This window comes from Oryzias latipes, chromosome 13 (genome assembly GCF_002234675.1).
Source record: "Oryzias latipes chromosome 13, ASM223467v1".
Classification (NCBI taxonomy): Eukaryota; Metazoa; Chordata; class Actinopteri; order Beloniformes; family Adrianichthyidae; genus Oryzias; species Oryzias latipes.
The window spans coordinates 15529389-15546480 of record NC_019871.2 but is presented as its reverse complement, the minus strand read 5'-3'; the positions used below and the strand labels follow the sequence as shown (position 1 = coordinate 15546480).

General features: G+C 37.9%; 2 protein-coding genes across 3 annotated transcripts; one reads left to right on the top strand and one right to left on the bottom strand.

Annotated features, from left to right (window-relative positions):
* The first annotated feature begins 1796 nt into the window (after positions 1 to 1796).
* Positions 1797 to 3668, top strand: LOC101164331. 2 transcript variants are annotated; one of them, XM_004075412.4, is made up of 4 exons: positions 1797 to 1838; positions 1985 to 2043; positions 2122 to 2215; positions 2304 to 3668. In XM_004075412.4, the coding sequence occupies exons 2-4, from the start codon at positions 1995 to 1997 to the stop codon at positions 3148 to 3150; spliced, it is 990 nt and encodes a 329-aa protein (XP_004075460.1). In that variant the 5' UTR covers positions 1797 to 1838; positions 1985 to 1994; the 3' UTR covers positions 3151 to 3668. The 2 variants fall into 2 exon arrangements, with proteins under 2 accessions (XP_004075460.1, XP_020563938.1); XM_020708279.2 differs by lacking the exon at positions 1797 to 1838 and adding an exon at positions 1848 to 1902.
* LOC101167813 (zona pellucida-like domain-containing protein 1) lies at positions 3469 to 6534 on the bottom strand. The gene is made up of 11 exons (XM_004075672.4): positions 6464 to 6534; positions 6152 to 6277; positions 5810 to 6036; positions 5499 to 5689; positions 5320 to 5392; positions 5133 to 5230; positions 4941 to 5024; positions 4684 to 4855; positions 4224 to 4323; positions 4085 to 4108; positions 3469 to 3988 (listed from the first exon to the last, which is right to left on the bottom strand). The coding sequence occupies exons 1-11, from the start codon at positions 6480 to 6482 to the stop codon at positions 3855 to 3857; spliced, it is 1248 nt and encodes a 415-aa protein (XP_004075720.2). The 5' UTR covers positions 6483 to 6534; the 3' UTR covers positions 3469 to 3854.
* Between the last annotated feature and the right edge of the window lie 10558 nt (positions 6535 to 17092).

The window sequence follows — 17092 nt, the reverse complement described above, 5'->3', positions numbered from 1 at the left end:
TTACACCAATTGTTTTTCTCAGTCCTACCGTGATACTGATTAATGATTTGGCTTTCACTCAACATCAGCAGCACTTTGCTTCAAGGAGCCCACAGAACACAACAAGCACCACATGAGCAGAAGTGTTTGCTTTCATACTCACTTTGTGGCCTTCTGCCTGGATCTTGTGTTTTCCTCCTGCCCTCTTCATTAACTCAGGGATTTCTCAACCTCGGGGTCCTGGAAAAGCTGTAGACAACATTTAATCAGTACTTTTTCTTACATAAGTTTGCAGTTTCTGAATGTCAATATCTCTGTGCAAGTATCTGGAGAAACCAGTTACTTTAAGGTCATAACTAAAACGGTTTAGAACTCCTGCTTTTATATTTGATAGTCCTGTGTAGGGATTTTCCCTGTGCCTTTAAAGTATTAGCTTAAAATTACTTGCAGTTATCTGGAAATTAAAAGTCTAAACTCAAGTTTCACTTATCTGTGAAATTACCCAATACTCCAACTAACGTTTCCTGCCTTTCCTGTCTTAATCAATTAGTCTTTGGTTGATGGTGCCTATACTGACCTATCTGTGTGTTTGCTGTCTCCGCTGTCATCCTGTCACCTTTGCTCCACTTTTAAAAAATGTCATAGAAAGCTCAGACTTATTCATATGCTGTTTAATGAACTGACCATTCATTACAACACAACACTTATGTAATGACTAACATGATGTTATCCTTTTTATTCCATACTTTATTCTATGAGCACATTAAAATGGTGCTCACGTTAGCACAAACCGTCCTACTAACAACTTGCGAGTTCAACAAGCCGTCATCTGTGGTGTTTTCATGTTCAATAGTCAAGGTCTTACTTCACTGTTATTGTAGTGAAATAAATGCTGGACTTTAGATCTGCAGAATAACCTACATAGTCCATTTCATCATGGTAACCATGGCCTTTGGCCTGCAATGACGAACTTATCTAACTCAATAGTGTTCAACTTTCACCCACAATACTTGGCTGAAGACCTTCTCAAGTGTTTTTAGCAATTACAATAAGTACAAAAAATGAAATATAGGAAACGAGTCAAACTTTGTTACATTTATATCTTCTGAAGGCTGAACGTCATCACTTGTTTTGTTAAATGATACGCCACAGTGTTTGGAGTAATGAGAGATGTTTACCAGAAAATGTTGCCAGATCCAAAACTCATGTGCAAACATTTTATTGTCAATTGTCCAAAACAAGCAGTTGAATTGCAAGAAAGCCTTTGTGCAACTCCAAAAATATGTTCCGGAACTTACTTAACCTGTTCAGAAATATTTGAGGGACAGCGACCAGCACTATGTAACAAAGAAGTGGGCAAAAACCGATGCATTGGTAGTTTCTTGAAGAAGAAGAAAGAAGTACTGCCAATATATGAATTTGATCATTTAAAAGTAAATGTCCTTAAACATCTGGGACACTTCACACAACTTAATTTCAACATTTTAACTTTTTTTTTAAATCTTTTCCATAAATGTAGTTTATCTCTGTTCAATATATACTCTTATTTTGACAAGATGGGTCATTTATTTGGACTGTTCTCTAAAAATGGCAAATCTTTATTGAGGTAAGATGATGCCTTCAAAGCAGTGCAGCAGAAGTTCTGTGAAGTTTTATGACAGCTACAGCGTGGATGCCTTTGACAAGGGCTCACTGAGTGTGCATAGCCTTGTGTGTGTATGTCTGTTGTGTTACGTCTATCAGTGTGACCCTCCACGTGTTGACTGTTGACACAAGCAGGCTTTGGGCGGGTCCTGTGATAAGGAGGACCTTCATAAGTCATGAAATGAGCAGCAACTCTGTAGACTCCTGATCTTCAGGTAAAGGCCTGCCGCTCTCTCACATTCTGATCTTTCTCTTGTATAGAGAGAAGACTGTGAAAAAGTGATTTTAATTTGAGTCTCAATTTCATTTTTTTCTGCATTAAGTGAAAGCTTTACTAATCTGTCTTATTGTCCTTTCACAGAAATAAAAACATGAATTTCAAAGTTGTGATCTTCACCCTCTCACTCTCAACAACTTTAGGTATCCATTCATTCTGAGATTTCATTTTTATATTTTGCAAAGAATTGTTTTTTTACTGTACCTTTTTCTTTTCTGTAGCATACCCTTTACAAAATGAGTCCAGAGGAGCAGCCTGGGCTGATACAAAGACCAACCAGGCTCATGACAAGGCCGACCAGACTAAAGACATGGAGTAAGTCGGCTAAAAGATTAAATCCAACAGTAATGTTGATTAAAAATGACTGAACATATCTTTAATGGAACGTTTCTCTTCTTTTTAGTAAAATCTACAAGAGCATCATTGACAACAGTGCTCTTTATAACCATGAGGGCGATGACACCAAAAATCCTGTGGCAGAGGAAATGCAGCAGAAACTGACCATGGAGTCAGAGCGTCTCCGTGCACGTCTCCGCCAAGAGCTGGCTGAGCTGCGGGAAAGGTTGTCCCCATCTCCAGCTCATCTCAGTGCCACGTTGGCTAGCATAAGGGAGCGCTTAACTCCTCTGACTCAACAGCTCCAAAGCTCTCTTAGCAGCAACGCCCAAGATCTCTGCACCCAGCTCAGTTTGTATCTGCAGGGCCAGGAAATGATGGAGACTCAAGCAGAGGCCAGCCCAGCTCTCCACCAGGAAGCTTTCCAGTGGCTCAGCCAAACCTTGAAGCGCAACAGCCTTCATTTGGCCAACATGATAAGTGAATTTCGTGCAGCTGCCACTGGCGTGATAGAGGATTTGAAACAAGGAGGTAGTCCTGAGGAAGATGCAGATAATTCAAAGATGTGGCAAGACGTGACCTCTCGTCTGGAACAGGAAGTGAGTTCCCTAAAGGAGGAGGCACAGAAAAGAGTGGAGATTCTAAACGCACAGCTTGCAGCACTGCAGGAATCTGTTAAGCCCCATACAGCTGAAGTGAAAGGTGCTGTGGAACGATTCTGTGAGAACACAGCCCAGCAGAGTCAAGAGCTTCAGGCCTGGATGGAGAGACTGTTTAAAGCATTGGAGGAGGAACTCCATGCAACCTCAAGTATGTATTTTCCATTGCCCATGCAACACGACAGCTCTTTCCAGGGGGACTTTTCTGTGAAGCTGTCTGCTCTGATCCAGGACATTCTGCACTCTGTGCAGTGACAGAAACACACACTGAAGAAATGAAGTTTCAACTCCTCTCAAATCACTTCATTGACTCATCTTACCTGTATTCTTGAATTCTGCTTTTTTTATAACTTTAACATAAGAGCAAGCTGAGTGTAAATATTTATAGATATGCAAAAGATATTTCTGAATGTTGGTTTTTCGTTCTGCATGATTGAGGATTTGTGTCTGTTTTAATGTTAAAACGGTGCTAACTTCTATATGTAAAGGGTTGTTATTTTTGATGCAGCCACATAAAAGTTATTTTTCATCAATTTATTTCCATGAATATATTTTATATAAACGAGACAACAATGCAAAACGGAAAGAATACTTTTTATTAATCTTTATTATAGACAGACACTGAATGTTTATATTAGCTCAGAATTTCTTTCAGTGAAATCTGAATATCTGTACATAGTATTGTAAATAAGCAGTTTGACAAATATAAGTTTTACTAATGTAACTTGTACTTTTTAAAACAGTGCAAACAATAAAGCTATTTTCCAAAACTACGACACCCGATTTCTTCATAACCTGGAGGTGATTACTAAATGTGTAGATACACAAAGACACAAAAGATCCTAAAGCAGTAGTGTGGTTTTAAATGCCAGTGGTCATTTCTATTTGGTCAGATTTTTATGCTCTATCAATGCTCCAGAGAGACTTAAATGTGACAAGTACAAGACTTTCTGTATTCCTTAAATCAAGTAAAATTTCTTGAGAGCAAACCAACCACCAAGAACCATCATGACTGCAGCAGCTGATCCAAACACCACCCCAACCACCAGGCCAGTAGTGTTCACGTTTTCCTTTCCTGAAGCCACATTATTAGCTGAGACACATAAAGAGAGACATAAGGGATTTCATTCCAAAATGTCCCAACCGGACATGAAATTAGTGTCAATTCATGCCACAAAAGAACACTCACCATATCCAGCAGAAATAGGCGTGTCTTTGAAAAGAAAAAAAACATAATACCAATGAGTAAAATGAGCTGTCATAATGTGCAGATAGTGTGAAATTGAAAATGTGCGCCAAAACCCTATATTTAAATCAAGTTTTTGCACCTTCTTGAGCAGTATACAGAGGTCCAACTGTGACGGTGGCTGAGTCACGGGTTTCTTGTCCAAAAGGAGACACCGAGCGTTTTCTTCTTCTATTACAATTCTGAAAAACATCCGTTATGCCACTGGTGTTTTAATGAATTAGTCAGATTTGTCAAAAAAGTATAAGCAATAACCAATTAAAATCTTCTACATATAATCTAACTTTAACTAGCTCACAGGTTTGCTGTGGTATAAACTGTTGGAACAACAGAATGGCAGTAAGTCTGATGAAGTTTTCCTCCAAAAACATCTTAGAAGCCTTTTTGTGTTGTCTTAAAGCTATTACATTTAAGAAGCTAGTTTATTTTGTGAATAAGGTTTCATGGAAAGTAAAATGTCTTGGACTGTATGATTTAAATCTAATATCCCCAAATATTTTTCTTGTGATAAGTTGAGCCTTTTAGACAATTTTTTGACTTACGGACAGCAGGTCCAGGCATTTGGTTGGCTCACAGAGTCTCAGTATGCAGTGCAGGTAGATGGTGGACTTTGCCAGGTCCCGGTGCTGGACAAAGCGGAAGGCCTCGAAATTAAATCGGGCAACGTTCGAAATGCCGTTGACCATTACACTCGTCCTTTGTTCCACCGTGCAGCTAGTAGAAACCCAGATTTTCAGTATGAAAACTGTAAAGTGGCATATGCTAACTGATGTTTTTTTAATGGTGTCCACTTTCTCACCCCGTGAAAAAGTTGTACTGCTCAGTCTGAGACATGTTGTAGAGACTCGGTGTTGCAAAACAGTGATCCAGTAGCAAGTTGAAACTGAAAAGAGAACAATCAGAGAGTTGAACACATTGCAGTACATTACTGTCTTACTTTTTAGCAGCATTAATTTTGGTGCAAATGCTGAACCTTGTAAGGTTTTCTTACTTTCCTGTGAGGTTGATGGCCTTGACCTCCACATAGACTTTTGTTCGCAGCATCAGCCCTGCTGGCGGTGGGATTAATGGGTAGGAGAAATCAGAGTCCTGGACAATAAATTCAAAAAAGAGATACAATGGGTTAAAACAGAAATCGTGATGAGGATGTAACTGAACTGAATGCCAACTGTACTTACATTAAAAACAGCCATTTTAAGGGAGTCAATGAAGGTGCCATTATTCTCACTGGTCGCCACTGAGACAGAGGAGCTTAAATATATACATACATATATATTAATACAGAAAAGATAAAAAAATCTTTTTTAATTTTTCCAAAAGATGACCAAAAGAAAAGTAACAAATGCTTTTTACTCACGCAACAATCTCTGTGTTGTTAATGAGATATTCCAATGGATAGCGACAGGAGAAATGATAATACAGATCTGTAGAGTAGCTTATTATCCCCTGGTCAGCTCTGGGCGTATCAATGTATCCTGTTATGATGACTGATTGGATAGATGAGAAGCCACTGAAGGGGCCTGCAGCGTCTGGCTTTTCATCTACAATCTAAACAAAACAGAAATTTGCACACATGGTAAATACAGTTTTTGTGTGTTGTCAAGCAAAACATAGTTCTATATATAAGAATCTGTGCATAGTATGTATGTTTAATAGACCCCTTCTGACCTGCAGAGACTGTCGACAAGGATTATTTTGAGTGTCGTTAACAGGAAGCTGGTAACGGACGACGGGAGGGTCCACACTGGTATCAGCAATGCCCATGCATTTTGTGTTGTTGTGGTTTCCATTGAGAGCCAGGTTGGTGTTGTTAAAACCAGCCCATTGAGCTGTGCACAGGTTAACCTCCAGGGTTATTATACTGGGGCCACATTTAACCACCATGTCAGAGTTGACTGTAAAAAAAAAAAAAAGAGGTACAGCACCCCAGCAGGGTTAAACATTTTAAAGAGACAACTAAATTCAACTGGAATCAATACAGTTCTGGTCGACCAAATGTATAAAACCTACTTGGGTTTCTTTCATACTTAGCCGAGCAGTTATAGAGAGACAGAGCAGGCTGCAGCAGCACAGCCAGCAGAGGGACACAGAAGGAGAAAGTCATGCTGCTTGGATGAAGTCTGATCTTCCTGGTTGCTGCTGGTAGCAAGATGCAGGGTTTTGACCCGATTTCAAGAAAATGCAGGTAAAAAAATTCAACAGTTATAAAAATAAATATTTTATAAATAAATAAAAAAATTCCAGTGCATTTTGCAGGCAAAAATGTGTTCCCTTTAATAGCATTACTAGCGACAAATAGAGTCGGTTTGATGTAAGTCTTACCTTGATGACACCTGAGCATTTGTTTGCAACAAACACAGTTGACTGTCACAGCTTTTATAGCACACAGTACACCTAAAACCATATCAACATGACTCTCAAGCCCTTCCTTTGCTCACACACCCCCTCCCCACACTCACAGATACTCACATGTTGTTCCTTTGGCTTGTCATGCAAACAGCAATTGCTTCTGGCACCGTTTTCTGTTTGTCTGATCCTCACTCAGAAGATTCATATGTCAGATATTAAGTTAACTTTAACTGTTGTTTCAAGTTTCCTTCCACTAAAAAAACTGTTTATAAGACGCACACTTTAGAGACAACTTCACTGGTTAAGTACAGTACTGAACCACTTTTCATTGAATAAAATGGAACACATCTGAAAACTGAGGATGTAAAATGACAGCATTAATCCAAATTATATCAATTACATACGAATTAACATGTTCTTTTTAATTGCATTAATTTGATTTTTGATCTTTAATTTTTTTCTATTATGCCAGGGATCATTCCCAACGTAATGTCCGTTGTCATATAATAAAGGACGACACGGAGGCCTGATCACATCAGACTGTTACTTCCGGGAAGTCTGTTTATTTCTGATGGTGCACACCTCAAAGGGCATTATCCCGCTTATAAGTCACTTACAAAAGAAAGAAATAATAAATCGGTTATTACAACTTCAATCGTGTTATTTTAAAATAGTTTTTCACAAAAAGTGAATTATTTGATACGCAGTGCAACACATTGTCATGGTAACAGCTACAGAGCCCAACCCACCTTGCTGCAGAAGTGGAAGATTAGCTAAACGATATACCAATGTATCCCTGGCAGTGGTGTTGCAGCCGAAAGAGTTTTTATCAACTGCAGGGACATTGTAATTGTGCAAAGGAGCAACCTAACCCCAGACCTCATTGACCAACTACTCTTTCCACAAAAAAAACATAAAAAGTGCTAATGATAGAGATAATCCCTCATACACAGCACGAGAAGTTTGTTAAACTACTGCTACAGCTAGTGTTACGGTGTAAAACATGTTCTGAAGTAGACTGTTACTTGTGTTTTGTGGAAATGTCAGCAAAAACTCAGGTGTTTTAAAAAAATTGTAACATGTTTTGATTTAAGTTACTGCATCTGGAAATGAAATCAAAATGTTAACAACAATTAAGTGACACGTGTTTAATTTCCTAGTCTCAAAGTTTACATTACCCAGGACAATTATTTTTAGGTAATCAGTGAACGATTGCTTAAATTTTTTTTCAGAATTTTTAGTTGAACAGGTGTTTAAGTTTTGAAGTCACTGTTAAATGAGTACTGCAATGTTTACTTATTTACAGATTTGAGATGTACTCAAGTGTTTGCGTTATGAGTTCTGTTTATTTTTAGTAGTCTCACAAAATTGGAACGTGCACAACGTTAATATTTATTTTATTTTATTGTATGTTTGTGCCCTATTAATGATAAGATCCTATACTATTTTCACATTTTGTCATTTGAGATACGCTCAAATACTTTATTTTTTTAGATGCTATATTTTTTTCAATTTTTTGATATTATTAAATAAATGTTCACTTTTTGTCTGTTGTTAAGTCTCAGACCCAATTTTTTCTGTAATTGGAAATTATTGGTCAAGTACTTTCTTTGTAACTACTGACGTTGGAAAAGTCTTTCGCTGCCTGAGTACTATCGAAATAAAAAAACAAAAACGTTTGCACAGTATGATAAATAAATGAAGTTTTTTCCCAAAAGATTGGCATCTTATGTTTTCAACTTTTGAAACGAGAATCGTGAATCAATTCAAAATCGAATCAACCACATACGAAGTTTGTGTTTGTGGTCAATGATTTTGGAAGCACTCAGAAAAGTGTTCCCTACTGATTTTTTATGTGTTAAGTTGGACTCTGGACTTGATGTTTTATTATTTTTTATTGTTCAAGACTGAAAAAAAAGCCTACACCTTGGTGGATTGGAGGTCTAACCCTAAAAAAATACAATTGTTCCAACATAATTTATTCCCATCATGGAAATGTTGTTCACCTTTTTGCATATCCCTCTTTTTGAGTAGAGAAGCAAACAACTTATCTGGATTATAAACACACTTGTACAGGCACAGTGCATACTATAAAAAATACAAACATTTTTAAACAATCAAAAATCCTAAAAGTGTGGATTCCTGTCTTTACAGTGGAAACTCCTTAATGCTTTGAGAGAGTATCTCAATGGCCACAAGCAAGGAAAACCTTTGTTGATTTTTCCTGAATGTCAAGCTTCTTCTTTATTGTTTACCTGGAGATGGAAGCCAAATAGTCCACACAGCTGTAGGCTACAACTGTCACTACGCAAAAAGGTAGATCCATTGTCTGGCAGACATGCATGAGATAAGACAGCCCAGGTGGTTGTCCTAATGTCCTGTGGTGAGACAAGATATTTGTCACACAATCTACAGATGATTCATTCTTTACAATTTTTTATCCTCTCCCCAATTTTACCTCAAGTGGCACTTGTTTTTATTTTTAGGCACTTTAGCAACAATATCAGCTTCAAACTCATCTTTAGTTTCCAGCTGGAAATCATGCAAAGCAGTTTGGGTGTGATGTTTACCAAGAACCAGAAATTTAATAAACAGGTTTTTTTTATCTCTCCTTTATTTGTTAGAGATACATTTCTCTGCATAAAATGATCATTTCATAATGAAATAAAGTATAAATGTTTTTTAAAGGATTGACAGCCAAAAAGTATTTTTAAAGAACTACAGGATGAAGACAAAATGCTGATTTTCTATGAAAAAGATCAGATACGTGGCAGCATACAGACAGATACAATTCCACCACATGTAACAAAACACATTCCAGAAGATAACAGTGTCACAGTAATTATTTTCAACAAATGATCCCAATGTCAAGTGATTGTTTCATGCAGTGCAACAACATCACCTTGTGCAGAACAAGTTCTTCATATCCAAACATGACAATGGTTTCCACCAGTTATATCAAGAAACAATGTAAACAAGGCCTAAGGGAGGCACTGATTTGAATGTTGGAGAAAGAGGATACACTGGGAAGATGGTTGGATGCAGCAGGCATCTAGGATATGTAAAGTAGATGATTAAAACAGATTAAGACGCATCAAGTTTCTATGTGTATCACTGACAAATAATTGAGAGGTTCATGTGTTTAGAATTATACACCACCCTTTAAAGCTGCAGAAAAGCTTTTTGTCTTTTATAAAGTAATTTTCAATCCCTACTGGTGGCAAACATGCCCTCTGATGCAAGATCATTTATGGTAGAAAGTTATGATTCTTTGTAATTACCAATTTAAGACACACAATAGTTTCCAACAACTTTAATTTAAAAAAAAGTTTTTGATGACACATTAATATTAAGAGTAATATAAATACTGAATTTTCTTTCACTAGTGGGGTAGCACAGTGGGGTAGCACTCTGACCTTACTGCAAGAAGGCCATGGTTCAAATCCCAACTGCTTCCTTTTTGTGTGGAGTTTAAATGTTTTCCGTGAATGCCAGAGTTTTCTCCAGGCGCTCCAGCTTCCTTCCAATGTCCAAAAACACGTTTTACAGGTTTATTGGTGATTTTAAAGAGTCCCTTTGGTATAAATGTGAGTGTTTTTCATCTCTGTGTGACCCTGCAATACTGGCAAACTGTCCAAGGTGTACCCTTTAGTAGCTGGGTAGACTTCAGCATCCATGTGCCTGACCAGAATAGGTTAAGAAACTGGATGGGTTTTTACAACTGGAATGTCTCTATGAAGAACAACTCTGAGAAAACTTGAACCACTCATGTGTAACTGCTGAGGATTCAAATGTTTTTTATCTTCCAAAAGCCATCTATCCACCTTCTCAACTTGCTGAATCCCTTCCAGGGTTGCAAGGTTGCTTGAGTCCATCCCAGCTATTGTTGGGTGAAGACAGGGTACACCTGGACAGGTTCCCAGTCTGTTGGATGACTATCAAAAAGCCCCAAAGATTAAAACATCTGAGACACCAGAATATCAGTACTGGCTAAATTGATGGTTTTAAAAGTTCCTTAAATCATTTTTTGTTGTTAAAAGTACAAATTGGGATTTTTTTTTTATTTAGGATTAGAAGAACAGGAGGTTTTCTCCTGTAGGTCATTTAGAATTTCTTGATAGAAATATGAAATTTGACTGGGCTATAGATACAAGTGGTCTTATTTATTATTTTAAGAGCTGTGTTTTTTTGTATTTCATATCTACATTGTCCTGTCAGCTTGCAACTAGCTGGTATAGTTTACATGTGATTGTGTTGTATTTTGTGCTTCATTACAGGCCTGCTGTGTTGCATAAGTCACAAGTGTTTTCTTTGCATATTGGTGCAGCTGACAAGCAACAAAAACAAATTTTTAAATTGTAAATTGACAAATATCGGTTACTGTCAGAACAGAATGAGGTAATTGTGATGTTTTGTACCTGCTGCAGAATAAATAACTCCTATTTACCAAAAATAACCTCCTGATATGGGTAGAGTCACATGGAATACTCTCCTATCCCAGCCATCATGTGTCAAAGGCAGAATGAACAGAACACCAGTCCATCACACAACAATTTATAACATTGGTTGAAAGTCAAGCACCTTTTAAACAAAATTACTCATTCACATCTGTATGAATGTTCTTTGAGAAGAGTTAGCATGAACCAAATTTCATTGAGAAAAAACTGATTTAAAGTTCCAATGTTGCGAGAGGAGACAGATGTACATTTCAAATGTGGGGCTAATTGTTATGTCACCACACTGGACATAAGTATGTAGAATTGTCTAAAGAGAAAGTAAGTGCCAAGGAAAGGACATTTAGAGTTTGATTTAGTTACTTAACAAAGGCTTTTATGCAACAAGAGTGACACAAATGAGGTACAAAACAAGCAAAGGATGAGCCAAACTAAATTTTAAGAATGTTAAGGGAAACTGAATAAACAAAAATAAATAAAAATCCCATCGTACATTTTCAATTAATTCTTAAAACTTGCCCAAAGGAATTATTATTAAAATGTCTGCTTGTTTGTGTCTGTGATAACCTCCGTTTCAGTGACGAACTTTTTATTTCCAATTGGAACCTATAAGGATACAGATATTTCTATCTTTTTTTCAAATTATTTTAGACCATCTTACATTATTTCATTGGTTTTGGTGGGACAAGGCCTGTTCTGTTTAGGGGTTTACCAGTCTGGACTGCAGGGAGAAGAGTGTAGAACATTTGCGGTAAATTGAGCAAACATCACAGTGAGATTGACTTTGTTGGTTACCCTGAAAACATGATGAGAGGTTTAAAGACAAAAGATAAAATTGTTAAATCGACTTATCTGAGTTGAAAGCAAAAGTTCTTTGCAAGTTTGTCAATATATCTGAAAATATCCAAATTGGACTATTTCAAGTATACTGTAAATATGTTTAATTGTTTAAGCTTAGTAATGCCTCTCCATTGGAAAACTGGATCTATTTCTAAAAGAAATACAGTGGCTTTTATTACAGGAGTCATTTGCTGTCCTCTGCTGGACAAAAACGTTTTTGTTGTTGTCTGGTTCTGACGGATTTGCAGTTCAGACATTGAGAGAAAATAAGGTCAAGACATCTAAACTGTGGAAAAGCCATGTTTTGGCTTTATTCTAAAAAGGAAGACACACAAATGGCAAAGACTGAAAAATAAATCTGTAATTGAATTCCAGTATTTTTTTATGGTTTCCTCTGTGCAGAATTTATGAGTCGTGTGGCCTCAGTGGTCCTTTATGGAGTTGTGTGCTGGGCGGGGGGCAGTACAGACAGAGACAGGAGGAGGCTTGACAAACTGGTTAAGAAGGCCAGCTCTGTCCTGGGGCCTGTTTCAGAAAGGAGGTTCAACCAACTCTGAGGTTAAACTTAAACTCTGAGTTGGTCAATCGACAGATTAACAACTCTGAGTTTTCTGTTTCAGAGAAGCTGATCGGAGTTAGGTCAATCAATTCTGAGTGGACTGATTCGGAGTTAAGCGTGCGCACCACGACTGTAACAAGCCATTCTCAATGGAGCGCAGATATTTCGAGTCACCATGGCAACCGTGGAAAAAAAGAGGTCTGCGTATTTTTCGCCAGCTGAACTTGACGACAAGCAACACCGCTGCATCTGCAAAACAGAGACAGTTAGCGTGGGAAAACATAGCTGCTCAAGTTAATGCGTAAGTTTGCATTTAAATCATTGTTATAAAATATTGGCTGTAATAATTTTTTAAATAGCGTAAGATAGCGTTCAGAAAGGAGGTTAAGTGTAAACTCTGAGTGCGTTAACCCTGAAATCAGGGAAACCCTGGGTTTTCCGTTTCAGAATGGGAGGTTTGTTAAACCAGAGAAAGCAGAGTAAGTCAAACCCGTTTCTGAAAAAGAGGTAACTTATACTCGGAGTCAGTGTCCATGGTTACTTATGCTGTGAACCTAAACTGGGCGGGAGCAGGGGCCTGTTTCAGAAAGGAGGTTCAACCAACTCTGAGGTTGAACTTGAACTCTGAGTTGGTCAATCGGGAGATTAACAACTCTGAGTCTTCTGTTTCAGAGAAGCTGATCCGAGTTGGGTCAATCAACTCTGAGTGGACTGATTCGGAGTTTAGCGTGCGCACCGCGACTAGAAGCCATTATCAATGGAGCGCAGATATTACGAGTCACCATGGCAACCGTGAAAAAAAGAGGTCTGCGTATTTTTCGCCAGCTGAACTTGACGACAAGCAACACCGCTGCATCTGCAAAACAGAGACAGTTAGCGTGGGAAAACATAGCTGCTCAAGTTAATGCGTAAGTTTGCATTTAAATCATTGTTATAAAATATTGACTGTAATAACTTTTTAAATAGCGTAAGGAGTGAAATAAAAAATGGGGATATTTAGGAGTACTTTTGAAGTGTTATTCCTGGTGTAAATGCATGAAATGCTGCACAGTGTACAGAACCAATCTGGGGGAAAAATGCATTTAATGTTGATAATGTTTAGAGGACTTTTTTGTTAACCTTCCCCTCTTGCAAACGTTGGTCAGTTTAATATTAATACATTCAATTGTGTTTTTAAAAGTGAACTTTTGTCTACTGTTGAACCTTTCGCTGCGCGAAGACTTCTCCTTTCTTTTCTCTCGTCTTTCCGACCGTGGTCAGAAGCGCAGGGGAGATTTCCTTCAGGGCCGAAGGGAATTCTCCTTCGGGGTTCACTTCCCGTTCGAAACCCTCAACCTCCAGAGCGGATTAAGAATGACTCCAAAACAGTTATTCTGGGAATGACACCTTCTCTTTATTTAACGAAGTGCTCTGTCCTCCGAACACACAATATATACCACGCAAACACCTCCGCTTCGTGCTCACACCCCCCCCCCATCTGCACCTGCACTCGCACCCCGCTCAGCACACACACGCTGCAACACTACCCTTGTATTGGTCAAGTGGTATAGGTTTATATGGGATTAAGAAAGTAAGCAGTGCTAGCAAATTGTGTTTCCAAAAAGTAATTGTTACATTAATCTAATTCAATGTCCCTGATTTCATTTTCATGTAGACGCAATCCTGCAGGAATTAAAAGAACATGGCAGCAGCTAAAAATGAAGTATAAAAACATAATTCAATCAGGTCAAATTTGAGCATGTCATGGATGTAGGCTTTGTTGACAATATTTGACATATGAAACATCTACATAGCAAGACCTAATGTTGTTTTCATTTTGTATATGTAATTGACCGCAACGAAAAACGGTAACGCTCAAACAAAAACGTATGGAGCAATGACAAAATATTGAGTCTTCTCAAACTCCTCGTACGAGGTAAATATAATTCTCTACGAATTAATGCAGCCTCCTCGTCTATTGGGTCCTCCAAAAAAGAACAAGCCATTCTTGTCACTTAGACCGTCTCTGTCTGTGTGACGGAAATTTGGGCAATGAAGGTTAAAGCGAAAAATACCACTTCGTCTTTAAAAAGGGGAGGGGACCGGCAGAAACCTTGAGTTTGGAGAATAAAACCTGCTCCCGACCAGGTTAGGTTCACAGCATAAGTAACCATGGACACTGACTCCGAGTATAAGTTACCTCTCTTTCAGAAACGGGTTTGACTTACTCTGCTTTCTCTGGTTTAACAAACCTCCCATTCTGAAACGGAAAACCCAGGGTTTCCCTGATTCCAGGGTTAACGCACTCAGAGTTTACACTTAACCTCCTTTCTGAAACAGGCCCCAGGTTTTATTCTCTAAACTCAAGGTTTCTGCCGGTCCCCTCCCCTTTTTAAAGACGAAGCGGTATTTTTTGCTTTAACCTTTATTGCCCAAATTTCCGTCACACAGAGACAAGTGACAAGAATGGCTTGTCCTTTTTTGGAGGACCCAATAGACGAGGAGGCTGCATTAATTCGTAGAGAATTACATTTACGTCGTGCGAGGATTTTGAGACGTAGACTCGATTTTTTGTCATTTCCACATACGTTTTTGTTTGAGCGTTACCGTTTTTCGTTGCAGTCAATTACATATATACAATGAAAACAACATTAGATATGTATTGCTATGTAGATGTGTCATATGTCAAATATTGTCAACAAAGCCTACATCCATGATATGCTCAAATTTGACCTGATTGAATTATGTTTTTATACTTCATTTTTAGCTGCTGCCATGTTCTTTTAATTCTTGCAGGATTGCAACTACATGAAAATGAAATCAGGGACATTGGATTAGATTAATGTAACAATTACTTTTTGGAAACAAAATTTGCTAGTAGCACTGCTTACTTTCTTAATCCCATATAAACCTATACCACTTGATCAATACAAGGGTGGAAAAAAGTTCACTTTTAAAAAACACAATTGCATGTATTAATATTAAACTGACCAACGTTTGCAAGAGGGGAAGGTTAACAAAAAAGTCCTCTAAACATTACCGACGTTAAATGCATTTTTCCCCCAGATTGGTTCTGTACACTGTGCAGCATTTCATGCAATAACACCAGGAATAACACTTCAAAAGTACACCTAAATATCGCCATTTTTTATTTCACACCTTACGCTATTTAAAAAGTTATTACAGCCAATATTTTATAACAAAGATTTAAATGCAAACTTACGCATTAACTTGAGCAGCTATGTTTTCCACGCTAACTGTCTCTGTTTTGCAGATGCAGCGGTGTTGCTTGTCTTCCGGAATATGTGCTCATATTCACTGTAACTCTGCAGCAGCACGTCAAGTTCAGCTGGCGAAACATACACAGACCTCTTTTTTTCCACGGTTGCCATGGTGACTCGCAATATCTGCGCTCCATTGATAATGGCTTCTTATAGTCGCGGTGCGCACGCTTAACTCCGAATCAGTCCACTCAGAATTGATTGACCTAACTCCGATCAGCTTCTCTGAAACAGAAAACTCAGAGTTGTTAATCTCTCGATTGACCAACTCAGAGTTCACGTTTAACCTCAGAGTTGGTTGAACCTCCTTTCTGAAACAGGCCCCTGTTATGTTCATTTGTGAGGAACAGAGATGATGTTCCTGGGTCAATTTGATGTATGAGGTATGTTAAGTGTTAAGAGTATGTTAAGTGACTCAGAGAATCAGCAAACCTTTTTACAGTAACATAATATTCTATTTTCCAATGATTTCATAGATTCAGAAATGCAATAAAAATGACAACTGTTTCTACAAATACGGGATGAAAACAGAGTATTAGTTGGCTAATGATGCTTCATGAAAAGAACAAATAAATAGGTTTAAGAAAGAATTACTGTGAAATTATGAGATAAACAGTCTGCTATGATTGTGTCATATGAGGTTGTGCAAGTTATTAGTTCTTGGTCTCAGATTTTGTCAAATAAATTTCCCATCAAAATGCAACTTATAGTCCAGTGCGACTTATCTGTGTTTTTTTCTTCTTTATAATGCATTTTACGGCTGGTGCGACTTATACTCCGCAGCGACTTATAGTCCGGAAAATACGGTAGTTATTTCCTGTTTGAACTTCTGAATGTCTTTTTTTGTTGCTGGAGATAAAAGAATTTCCCCATTGTGGGATGAAAAAAGTTTTATCTTATCTTATCTTATCTTATCTTATCTTATCTTATCTTATCTTATCTTATCTTATCTTATCTTATCTTGTTTTGTCTTATCTTATCTTAATTTCGAAATGGACAAAGCTGATAAAGAATCAGAATGTCTGAATATTAAAGGTATGTTTATTTGATTTTGAAGTCTTGCAATGAAAAACGAGGACAAATTAAAACTCGGTATAGTCCATAACAGAATTCTATTACAGTACCAAAAAATTAGTACAGTGTAGTCAGTGAAAAGAAAAAAATGCTCACTTATTTGAAAGAAAAAATATTTAAATGTTCTAAAAGATTTAACATTTCAAGAGCCCTTCCGTGAACCGCCACTTTAACGTGGTGGGAAAGCTGGACTGATCCGAGGTGCTAAGCTGTTGAGGGCTTTTTTTCCTGGTAGGGTCACCCATGGCAGACAGGTCTTAGGTGACAAACCAGACAAAGGTGGGTTCAGAACCCCCTTTATGAGCCAAGGTAGACTATAAGGTTCTGTCTGTGTGTCCAGCTATCTTTGGGCACTGTGAATTTGTGCGCATGGGACTAGTGTTGTGAAGCATTTTGGGCCTTAAAGTCGCAATCA

Bases quoted from the DNA above. Each gene is read 5' to 3' on its own strand.
- LOC101164331 (XM_004075412.4), top strand. From the start codon at position 1,995: ATGAATTTCAAAGTTGTGATCTTCACCCTCTCACTCTCAACAACTTTA. The intron at 2,044-2,121 runs GTATCCATTCAT...TCTTTTCTGTAG, and splicing joins CTCACTCTCAACAACTTTAG to CATACCCTTTACAAAATGAG. The intron at 2,216-2,303 runs GTAAGTCGGCTA...TCTTCTTTTTAG, and splicing joins GACCAGACTAAAGACATGGA to TAAAATCTACAAGAGCATCA.
- LOC101167813 (XM_004075672.4), bottom strand. The intron at 5,690-5,809 runs GTCAGAAGGGGT...TGTTTTGTTTAG, and splicing joins CTTGTCGACAGTCTCTGCAG to ATTGTAGATGAAAAGCCAGA. The intron at 5,393-5,498 runs GTGAGTAAAAAG...TATATATTTAAG, and splicing joins AACAACACAGAGATTGTTGC to CTCCTCTGTCTCAGTGGCGA.